At 42.2% G+C, this 12,727-nt stretch overlaps 1 protein-coding gene across 2 annotated transcripts in view; it reads right to left on the bottom strand.

Annotated features, from left to right (window-relative positions):
- STXBP4 (syntaxin binding protein 4) overlaps positions 1-12,727 on the bottom strand; it is a 127,265-nt gene that overhangs the window by 55,339 nt on the left and 59,199 nt on the right. For both annotated transcript variants that reach the window (XM_075216754.1, XM_075216753.1), the window contains one exon: positions 257-306. In XM_075216754.1, coding sequence (XP_075072855.1) covers positions 257-306 — 50 coding nt within the window. The remainder of the gene's footprint in view (positions 1-256; positions 307-12,727) is intronic.

Consider the following 12,727-nt stretch of genomic DNA (forward strand, 5'->3'; position numbering starts at 1 on the left):
TATATATATATATATATATATTATATAATATATATATATATATAGAATGCACTGCCATGTAGGTGTAAACAGATCACACTAATTTTAAAACAAAAAATAAGTGATAACAATAGCAAAAAGTCAGAAAATATGGAGTGAAGTACCCTGAGCCAACTGAATGTGTGTGTATTACAGTTCAAAACAGATAACATCTGTGTAACTTATTTGGTAATGGTTATTTCAGTCTGCACAGAAGAGACGTGGCACAAAATCTTACCAAAGATTCAATGTGGAGCTTGAATCGTCGGTCAACACCTCATGGACATTCTGCATTGCAAAAACAAGCATCATATATTAAACAAAAAAAAATCACTTATTAACCAGAAGTGTGTTGATGCATGTTCAGTCAGAAAATTTGTAATGATAAGAAAACTATAATTTTTATTATTTCTAACATCAGAGAAAGAAAGGGAAAAATTATACATTGCAGGTATGGTCAAATTCAAGATACATCAACTATTGCAGCTGTCTGATTGATACCACAAAACAAAACAATCGGAACATGTAGCACAATCACATCAAATAAAACACAACATAAAACTATAGAAAAAAGAACAGCATTATATTTATTGGTACTGATAACCATGAAACTTTTTTTTTACTTTGTGGTCTTGTTTGCTAAGCTAGTTCGACATTCTGTTTACAATCAATCACCCAGATGCTCTAAAGTGCATTAAGGGCTTTGAAAAAAATAATTAGGTAAGTAGTTAATATAAATAAGCTACCTTAAGTATTGTCTCTTAATTAAATCTTGAGAAAAGCTTCTATTTTTGCAATCCAGCAATAAATTATTCTGTTTTTGTAATCAAATATAAATGATATATAAAAAAATCTGACGCAACTGCTTGAAATGAATGCCCATTGCTGAATGACTGGGACCTAATTTGACTGGACCTTCCCGTAGCTGCAACCTTTCAGAAGAAACCACTTGCGATTGGCTGAGAAGGTCCAATAATTCACAGTGAATGCTCATAGTGTACAGTGGTGTCTACTTTTAAGGTTTTTCTCTCTCACATTGGATTACAAAATCAGAAGAATTGCCCATGATGAGGATTAAAATGAATTAAAAACAAAGAAAGAAGATGTTATTTTAGAATAGTGGAGAAAAGGGGTTTGGGGAGTGATTTAGTCAAATAAACTTTATTTCCCTGAATCTTTTCAATAACAGAATTGTGTCAAAATGATTCAGGTGATACTTAATTATACAAGATCAAAAATATTATACAAAAAGAATTCAATAGGACTAATCGCATTGTAACACATGAAAAAAGAAGATTTTTATATTCACGATAAATCCATTTCTCTGATTCCATCTTGGGGACACTGCTACCATGGGGTTGTGTGAGGGGAGTGGATACCTAACTAGTTAACTTGTTAATGTTTAATGCTGACAGACCCTTCCCCTCTGCAACCCCTTGTAGCTCCTCAGTTTAATAATAAAGCCCCAAGGAAGATAGGCTAAACAACCAAAGAACATACAGCAGAAGAGCAGAAGGGAGGGAATGCAGTGTCCCCCAGATGTAATCAGAGAAACAGATTTATCGCGAGTATAAAAATCCTCTTTTCTCTTTCATCCTATCTGGGGGACACTGCAACAATGGGGACTTCTAAATCAGCCCCCCTAAGGGAGGGACCGCTCTTACAGCCCGGCACATAACACACTATGGCCAAAACTGGCATCTGTCGACGCAAAAACATTAAATTAGTAAAATTTTGTAAAGGTATGGACCGAAGACCAAGTGGCTGCTCTGCATAACTGGTCCGCTGAAGCCCCATTTCACGCAGGCCAAGACGCACCCACCGAACGGGTAGAATGGGCAACAATACGATCTGGCACAAGTCGGTTAGCATTGATATAAGGCTGCTTAAAAGTCGACGTAAGCCATCTAGCAATAGACTGCTTGGAGGCTGGCCATCCAAAAATTCCATAGAGTCTGTTCCAGACGCTTGTGGTTCCTCTGTGAACACCGGAACCACAATTTCTTGGTTAACATGAAAACCATAACTACTTTTGGCAGAAAAGTAGGAACTGTTCTGAGAACCACCCTATCATCGAGAAACACAAGATATGGTTCGCAACATGAAAGAGCTTCCAGCTCGGAGACTCTACGCTGATGCAATAGCTAGTAGAAAAGCAACTTTCCATGTTAAAAACCGTAGCTCCGCCGTCTGTAACGGTTCAAAGGGAGGTCCTTGAAGCATATTAAGGACCAAATTAAGATCCCAGGATGCCGTTGACGGGACATATAGAGGTTGGATATGCAGGACTCCCTGTAAGAAGGTCCTGGACATCCGGTATGTCCGCCAGGTGACGGTGAAAAAACACTGAAAGAGCCGAAATCTGCACTTTTGAGAATCCCAGGCGAAGGCCTCCATCCTGGAGAAAGGCAAGAAACCTTGAAAGACAGAACGAAGCCGTGTGGCAGGTCCGGCTCTCACACCATCTAATGTAGGTAAGCCAGATGCGGTGGTAAATACGAGCAGAGACTGGTTTTTGTAGCCTTAAGGAGGGTGTCCACTACTCGTGAAGAGAACCCTCTGGACCTCCAAAGGTTGGCTTCAACAGCCATGTCGTTAAATTCAACCGAGGAAAGTCCTGATGTTGGAATGGTCCCTGTAGAAGAAGGTCTTCTCGAAGAGGTAACCGAAGACCTAGACCTACCGCCATCACCAGAATTTCTGGATACCAGGCCCTCCGCGGCCAAGCTAGAGCCACCAGTATAACTGAAAATCCGCCCCTGCTTGACTCTCCAAAGGATGCAGGGAATCATGGAAATGAGAGGAAACAGGTATCCTAACCTGAAGTCCCAGGGCATTGTCATTACCTCTACAGCTACTGCCAAGGGGTCCCTTGCTCTTGAGAAAAAATTTAGGACCTTTCGGTTGTGACAAGATGCCATTAGGTCTCGGTCTGGGGACCTCAATCGAACGACAAGAGACTGAAAGACCTCCAGATGAAGGGACCATTCCCCCGGCAGAATTGCATGGCGGCTTAGATAGTCTGCTTCCCACTTCTGGATGCCTGGAATAAAAACTGTGGAGATGGAGGGAATGTGATTTTCGGCCCAGGTCAAGATCTGAGTCGCCACCTCCATTGCTCTTGCACTTCTGGTGCCCCCGTCTGTTGACGTACGACACTGCCATGGTGTTGCCAGACTGTAGACAGACCGGATGGCTGTGTAGGATGGACTGGACGCCCTGTAAGGCCTTTAACATGGCTTTCAGTTCTAGTATGTTGATAGGGAGAGAGGTCTCTTGAGCGGACCAGAGCCACTAAAGTATCAAATGAAGGGCCACAGCCCCCTCATCACCATAGGCTGGCGTCTGTGGATAAAAAATCCAAGACCATGGGGCAAAAGACCTGCCGACTAGCAAACTGTCCTGGGCTATAAACCATATGTGGGATTGTCTTGCCTCTGGTGACAAGTGTATCAATTGGCGTTCTAACGTCTGATGGAATCCTGACCACTTCTTTAAAAGGTCCCATTGGAAGCAGCGAGAGTGAATTTGATCGTAAGGGTGAGTCTCGAAGGTCGACCCCATCTTGCCTAGTAAGCTCATGCATAATAGGATAAACGGTCTGCGGAAGAACAAAAAACTCGAGTCACAGTGTCCCGTAAGGATCGTGATTTGTCCTCTGTTTGTTGGTATCCATTATCAGTCCCAGAAAAGTCATTCTTTGACAAGGGGTTAAACTGGGATTTTTCCCGATTTATGAGCCATCCATGCATCTGTAGGATCCTGATGATGAGCTGTAGATGCTGGTCGAGCAGATGAGCTGAGGCAGCCTTGATTAGTAGATCGTCCAGGTAGGATACTATCTGCACCCCTCTGGAATGAAGACAAGCCGCCATCACCACCATTATTTTTGTAAACACCCTTGGTGCTGTTGCAAGGCCGAATGGGAGAGCGCTGAACTGGTTGTGAGAAGGACCCACTGTGAAACTGAGAAGATGTGCCTTCCAGATAGGAATGTGGAGATAGGCGTCCTTGATGTCTATCAATGCCATCAACTGGTTTGCTACCAGTCCGTTCATAACTGACCTGAGGGATTCCGTATGAAATCTGTTCACTCGCAGGTGTAGGTTCAACTGTTTTAGGTTCAGAATAGGGCGGAAGGAGCCATCCGGCTTTCGGACCAAAAAGAGATTGGAGTAAAAACCTTGTCACCTTTGTTGTTCCGACACTTCCCGGATGACTCCTGCAGAAAGAAGAGAGGTAACACAGAGGAGCTTGGAAGAGGGACGGTTCGTGGAGGAGGAAGACCTACTTCGGTGCGAGTGTCCCCTGGCGCCAGATGGTCTGGACCTGATGTCTGCCCCTGACCAGATGAGTACCCCCAAAAGTGCTGTCTAAATGAGCCAAACCTGGTTGCCCTAGGTTTTGGGACATTGACTAGTAGGAAGGTACTTTTGCCCCCTGTGGCATGGCAAATTATGTTGTCCAATTCAGGCCCAAATAGCATTCTACCTGAATAAGGAAGAGACTCCAAAGATTTCTTTGATTCAGTGTCTGCATCCCAGGACTTCAGCCATAGGGTCCTCCTGGCTGCAACTGCTGTTGCGGAAACAAATGATGACATGGAAGCTGCATTCTGGGCAGCTTCGTATATGTATCCTGAAGCCACCTTGAGGTGAAGGGCTAGGGGAAGAAAATCTGAATCCTGCAGACTTGTTGCCAACTGATCAGCCCATGTTTCCATAGCCATGGCAACCCATTCTGATGAAAACATGGGTCTAAAGGAAGTACCTGCTGCACTGTAGATGGACTTTAAGAAAGTCTCTATCTCTGTATAGTACAGAGCACATCCCTGTATAGTAATACAATAAAAAAATAAAAATCAGTTAAATAAAATAGTAATAATAACCCCTAGCATAAGTGAGCTCAACTCCCTTGGGCACTCAACTAAAACTGAGAAACTACAGGGGGTTGGCTGAGGGGAGGGGTCTGTCAGCATTATACATTAACAAGTTAACTAGTTAAGTGCCAAAATCCACTCCCCTGACACAATCCCATGGTAGCAGTGTCCTCCAGATAGGATGAAAGAGAAAACTGAACTGAATTGGCCCCTATCTGGTCTAAACAAACAGATGTACTCCTTAAACACTGGGAATGTTGCATGCCTAATGAAGTGTGCAATATAGATATCTAATGTAAAAAACCTACTTACTGTACAAATTCAGCAGATGTGCTTTAACTAATTAGCAATCAATCAGAAAACTTTATTCTTTCCCATGCAATGTTGATGAATGGAAGCTATTTTGTATTGCTTTCTATGTCTCTATGGGTAGTACCTCACAATTTAGTAATTTTTGCTATATTCATCAATAAAAAATGCTGCAGTTTTGAGTTAGATGTAACAGATTTAAGTTCTCTTCAAATCTCTCCCATTAACCACAGGATGGGTAACTATTTTATATGCTCATTGTTTCCTGTGTATGTGTATGACACACACCCAATCTTTTATTTTTCTTCAAGGTATATAACGGTCATTTATTTGAATAAATACTGTGCTTTTATCTCAATAAAATATTAGAATGGGGTGCAGTGCCACTAGTGTGATGGTGAAAGCTGCCAGAGGGAAATAGGGAAACCCCTGTCCCTAAAAACAAATTAGAGGAAAAGGAAATCCTTGGCGCTAATCTGATATGATATCAAAGTGATTTATTCAGTAACAAAATAAATGACAGTTCTTGCCAGAACACAGAGACAAATCGGACAACAACTTAATAAAATGGTACACTGCAGAGTCTGTAATATTATATACACTGCAGAGTCTGTAATATATTATTATTATTATTAATATTTATTTATAAGGCGCTACAAGGCATCCGCAGCGCCGTACAGAGACAAACAAAATCACAATACAATGGGAGACAGCACAGTACAGTAAACACAGCAACTCAGTACGCTCAATGCACAGCTAGAGAGGGCGGGGAAGGGGGAGGAATTCTAGGATGCTGACAGTTCAGATATTCAAATTCGTGTTTGTTAATGATTCCTTCAGTGTGTGCATGGCTTAGAAGGGATCCTAGACTACTTTGTGTTAATTTACCACTTTGTTTTATTATCAATGTATTATAATGTTCATTAATACATTCTCACTTACATTTAAGCTGCGGACCACAAACCCATGTAATTTGACAATCACAATTCTACTCTGCTGGTGATTGGTTATCCTCTACATCAATCCCCCACCTAAGGAACATCTGCAAATACCCTTATGCAGACCTCACCCATGTTCGCAGCATTACTACTGTCTATCACATTCAGTGCTAATTGACATCTATGTTTTATTATTATTGCATTACCATGTTTTCTCAGTATATGTTTATTTACATTTATGCTGTGAACTATATATTCATCAAAAATGCAACACCTGCCAATCACAATCTCACTCTGCCGGTGATTGGTCACCTCTGACATTGATCCCCTACTTAAGGAACATCTGCTGAATCCACCCACATCCCTGATGAAGCCCGCCGAGTGTGGGGGAAACGCATTGGCTTACTGCCTTTGAATATTCACAACATTGCCCATTCGTCCCTCTACTGTTCACAAGCTGCATTCTGCTCTGAGAACATTGCAGGGACATTCCAAAACCACTTTCGCAGCTCCCGCTGCTGAAACGCAGGCCTGCCACTTCAGCACGGGAGTCAGAGAGGAGAGAGACCGAACAGCTGGGACGCCGACACTGCTCTGCGCATGCGCGCAACATCAAAGAAGCCGCGGCGGTCTTACTGCAGGTTCCACACAATGATGCCCCCGTTCCACAGAGGGGAGGTAAGGAATCTGATCATGCTAAGGTCAACAAAAATGTAAGTGCATCTTTTATTCTACACAGCCTGTTGCCTGGACTTCACAAACTGTCCCCTGCTGTTTTGTACAGAGACTCCTTGTCAGACTCGGAAAGTCTGTAAGCCTAGACCTCTCACTAGGCTAACTTCTGCTCATAAGCCAGTTTTCTGCCTGTTGGACAAATTTGAGCCTATGAGGCATCAACCATGGGATTTGGGCTCCAATAGTTCCTATTTGTGCTAATCTGTAGGACTTTGCCTACATGCTTTTTGGGATCAATTCCCTATAGCACGTTGTCTATGTAGCGACGCCATAGACAGACAGACATCTTGAATGTGTGGATTGTTCTGCCAAATGTGGGTATCTTCCTAGTGGGCAAGAAATAAATTTGCATAGCTGGGTTCGAATTTGCAACCCATCGCGGTGCCTCTTACTTGCCGATAGTATTGGCCATCAAACCAAAAATAGTTATGGTTGAGTGTAAACCGGATAGACTGCATGATGAATTGGATTTCAAGTGGGGGAATTTCAGATTCATGCTGTAATTTGTGTTCTACATGTCTACATCCCGCCTCATGGTCAATCACAGTATAAAGTGAAGAGACGTCGCAGGTGAGAAGTGTGTAGGTGTCATGCCAGGGGAATTCTTCCCGAATTCTCAATACATCATTGGTGTCCTTGAGATAACTGGATTGACGGCTGACTTACGGTTGGAGGAAAGAATCGATGTATTGGGATAGATTGGATGTGAGGGAACCAATGCCTGAAATGATAGGGCGAACTGGAGGGTTCCTAAGGTCTTTATGAATATTTGGTAGACAGTAAATCAACATCACCATTTATTTATATAGTGTCACTGATTCCGCAGCGCTGTACAGAGAAGTCGCTCACATCAGTCCCTGCCCCATTGGAGCTTACAGTCTAAATCAGCTTACATACACACACAGACAGAGAGAGAGAGAGAGACTAGGGCCAATTTTGATAGTAGTCAATTAACCTACTAGTATGTTTTTGGAGTGTAGGAAGAAACCGGAGCACCCGGAGGAAACCCACGCAAACACGGGAAGAACATACAAACTCCACACAGATAAGGCCATGGTCAGGAATTGAACTCATGACTGGAATTCTAGGATGCTGACAGTTCAGATATTCAAATTCGTGTTTGTTAATGATTCCTTCAGTGTGTGCATGGCTTAGAAGGGATCCTAGACTACTTTGTGTTAATTTACCACTTTGTTTTATTATCAGTGTATTATAATGTTCATTAATACATGCTCACTTACATTTAAGCTGGGGACTGCAAACCCATATCATTTGACAATCACAGTTCTACTCTGCTGGTGATTGGTTATCCTCTACAAAAAAATCCCCCACTTAAGGAAGTGCACCTCTACCTGTCCTCTTGATCCCATCCCCTCTCACCTCCTTCGCTCTCTCTCTCCTACTGCCTGCTCTTACCTCGCACACCTATGCAACCTATCACTCTCGTCTGGCGTAGTCCCATCCTCATTCAAGCATGCTCTTATCTCACCTATCCTCAAGAAACCCAACCTTGACCCCACCTCTCTTGCAAACTACCGCCCTATCTCTCTTCTCCCCTATGCCTCCAAACTTCTTGAGCGGATTGTCTGCAGCCGCCTCACCTGTCACCTCTCTGACAACTCCCTTCTTGACCCACTCCAATCTGGCGACCGCCCCCTCCACTCCACCGAAACTGCCCTGGCTAAAGTCACTAATGACCTCCTTTCAGCCAAATTCAAAGGTCACTTCTCCATACTCATCCTCCTCGACCTCTCTGCAGCCTTTGACACCGTGGACCACCCCCTCCTGCTGCAAACTCTTCTTTCTCTTGGCCTCTCTGGTTCTGTCCATGCCTGTATTACCTCATACCTGGATAACCGCTCCTTCTCTGTATCCACGTCTGGCTCTTCCTCCACCCCCTCCCCTCTCCCTGTAGGAGTCCCCCAGGGCTCTGTTCTCGGCCCTCTCCTCTTCTCGCTCTATACTTCCTCCCTTGGTGCTCTCATCTCCTCGTTTGGTCTTCAGTATCACCTTTACGCTGATGACATTCAGCTCTACATCTCTTCTCCTGATCTTTCCTCCTCCCTCCTCTCTCGTGTGACTGACTGCCTCTCAGCCATCTCGTCCTCACACTTTCTTAAAATTAACATCTCAAAAACTGAACTTATTGTCTTTCCTCCGCCCAGACTCCAATCACACCACGACCTCTCTATCGTTGTCAATAACTCCACTATCTCCTCTGTCACCCAACTCCGCTGCCTGGGTGTCACTCTTGACTCCTCTCTCTCTTTTGCCCCCCACATTCAATCCCTCGCCCAAGCCTGTCGCTTCCAACTCCGTAACATTGCCCGCATCCATCCCTTTCTCTCTCAGGATGCCACCAAAACCATCATCCATGCAAGACTCATCTTCCTCTCACGCCGCTCCTCCTCCGCCTCTCCACTCTGCCTCGCCTTACACTGGCTCCCCTTCCCCTACAGAATCCTTTTTAAACTCCTTACCACCACTTACAAGGCTCTCTCCCAGTCTACTGCCCCTTATATCTCTAACCTCCTCTCCATTCACACTCCTGTCCGCTCCCTGCGCTCAGCCAATGATCGCCGCCTCTCCTCCACACTGATCACCTCTTCCCACTCTCGAATCCAAGACTTCTCCCGTGCTGCCCCCCTTCACTGGAACGACCTCCCTCGCTCCATCCGTCTCTCTCCCAATCTGTGCTCCTTCAAATGGGCACTTAAAACTCTCCTGTTCCTCAAGGCCTACAAACCATCCATTTAACCTCTCATCTCTTCTGCTCATCCTCCCTTGACCCCTCATCTCTCTCCCCTTTGATTCACTGGCTCCCTTTTGTGCCTGACTTTGTTTACCCTCCCTTAGGATATAAGCTCGAATGAGCAGGGCCCTCTTCCCTCCAGTCTCCATACCTGTTCTTCTGCCCCGTCTCTACTGAATCTGCCCTCCCGGAGTTTCTGAAGTACTGGTACTGTGTGTTTATTGTTCTGTACTGTTCTACCCTGCATAGTCTACTGTATAGTCTACTGTTTGTACTATGTGCGGCGCTGCGGAAACCTTGTGGCGCCCTACAAATAAACGATAATAATAATAATTTGCAAATACCCTTATGCAGACCTCACCCATGTTCGCAGCATTGCTACTGTCTATCACATTCAGTGCTAATTGACATCTATGTTTTATTATCATTGCATTACCATGTTTTCTCAGTATATGTTTATTTACATTTATGCTGTGAACTATATATTCATCAAAAATGCAACACCTGCCAATCACAATCTCACTCTGCCGGTGGTTGGTCACCTCTGACATTGATCCCCTACTTAAGGAACATCTGCTGAATCCACCCACATCCCTGATGAAGCCCGCCGAGTGCGGGGGAAACGCATTGGCTTACTGCCTTTGAATATTCACAACATTGCCCATTCGTCCCTCTACTGTTCACAAGCTGCATTCTGCTCTGAGAACATTGCAGGGACATTCCAAAACCACTTTCGCAGCTCCCGCTGCTGAAACGCAGGCCTGCCACTTCAGCACGGGAGTCAGAGAGGAGAGAGACCGAACAGCTGGGACCCTGACACTGCTCTGTGCATATGTGCAACATCAAAGAAGCCTCGGCGGTCTTACTGCAGGTTCCACACAATGATGCCCCCCGTTCCACAGAGGGGAGGTAAAGAACCTGATTATGTTAAGGTCAACAAAAATGTAAGTGCATCTTTTATTCTACACAGCCTGTTGCCTGGACTTCACGAACTGTCCCCTGCTGTTTTGTAGAGACTCCTTGTCAGACTTGGAAAGTCTGTAATCCTAGACCTCTCACTAGGCTAACTTCGGGCTCATAAGCCAGTTTTTAGCCTGTTGGACATATTTAAGCCTATGCAGCATCAACCATGGAATTTGGGCTCCAACAGTTCCTGTCCTATTTGTGCCATTATATAGGACTTTGCCTACATGCTTTTTGGAATAAATTCTCTATATTACAGAGTCTACAGTGAATATAATAATACACCATTTTATTAAGTTGTTGTCCGATTTGTCTCTGTGTTCTGGCCAGAACTGTTGTTTATTTTGTTACTGAATAAATCACTTTGATATCATATTAGATTAGCGCCGAGGATTTCCTTTTCCTTTAATTTGTGCTTTTATCTTAACTATATATTTTTACCATGTAATCATCACAATACATATAGCAAAACTAACTTTAAGACACTGTAACACTACTGCATGTATTTGTAAGCATATTTTGGCAAATATACACATAGTACACTCAAAAGAAACAAAGAAATTCCTATTGTTTGTTAAAATTACTTATTTTTCGTACTGGTTCTTTAAGACACTCATAACAATTGTGAATTAAACTACTGTCTAAGATGCAGAAAAAATATAATGAGGTTCATTAAATGTACCATATAAAGAAAAAAAAATCCATGTATTTTGAACATAAAGCTTTTCAGAGTCTAGTACTGTAATAATTCAGATGGTAATATTTCACTTAAACTGCAGACATGTACATTTTCTAAATGGCTACAGTAATTTTACTTGAGCTGAAAGAGGAAAATACTTAATTATTTTCTTTTATACTTGCATGCTGTTTTTTATAACAGCACAACAAGTGGAGTGGTTGGCTTTGATTTGCGGGAACTTTTGTGGCGATTTCTTATTGATAAAAAAGTGGGTAAGTGTGCTTTTACGTACTTAAAGGAAATTTTCCACCTAAACACAACAATTTTATATTTAACCCTAATTAATTTGTTCTAAAAGCAATGGATTACTTTATCTTTAATGTAGTTTTACTCTTGTTTATGTTTTGTTGATTGCGCTGTGCTGCGGCTTCCAGGGTACGATTATATATATATATATATATATATATATATATATATATATATATATATATATATATATATTATATATATATAAAATAAGCTGATGATGATCATCAGCCTTCTTGAACATTACAGGTGGGTAGTTTTTCGACGTAAGGCAAGTGAGAAAATTACATCAAATGTCCAAGAGTGGCTTTTGAACTGTGCAGACCCCAAATCCATATATGGCCCTTGATTTGGCTATGGACTTCAACAGTAACGTAAAAAATGTATTACGCTCAAGCATGCTTCTATTAGATAAATATCAAGCTGCACAGAGATAACTTTTATAGAGAAGGTTGCACACAAAAAATCTGCATAAATTTGTGTAATTCTGCAGTTTCTAACTACTTTTTACCTTCTATTTCATGTCTTTGTATGTAATTTGTTTGTATAATCATCCCCTCAATGTACAGCCCTGCATAATATGTCAGCACTTTACCAGTAAAAGATATGCAGGACTGACATGTCATGGTCTGCACTCCTTTTTGGACAATCACTTTTTTTGTAATTTTTTTATTTTTTGTACACCGAGCTAAAAAGGGACATGAGAAATTAAATTACAGAGTACTTTTAATTAAGCATCAATTCATTTTCAAAATAGTTTCAGTTCTGCTAGTAAAATAAAATGACTTTACTTTTATATGTAGAAATCCTTTGATATTAAACCCTGCTTTTTCTTGAATTGATTTTTACAGATTCCATTGTTTCTCTTGAGATAAGATGATGATGATGATGATGATGATTATGTCTACATTTAAAAAGGTTGTAAATGTGCTTAGTAAAATGAACATCAAACAGTGGCAACCACAGAGAGATAGTGGGAAATCATTAGATAAGAAACAACTGAGACAAATAAACAGTGGAGGAGAGAGAAATAGAAAAAGGGAGAAACAGATGGAGAGATTAGTATTGTGAATTTACCACTCCAGCACTGTTATAAATATTTATGTAAGTTAAATATGACTTTATTTTTATATAATACAACTTGCATT

The sequence above is a fragment of the Mixophyes fleayi genome, chromosome 6 (genome assembly GCF_038048845.1).
Source record: "Mixophyes fleayi isolate aMixFle1 chromosome 6, aMixFle1.hap1, whole genome shotgun sequence".
NCBI lineage: Eukaryota > Metazoa > Chordata > Amphibia > Anura > Limnodynastidae > Mixophyes > Mixophyes fleayi.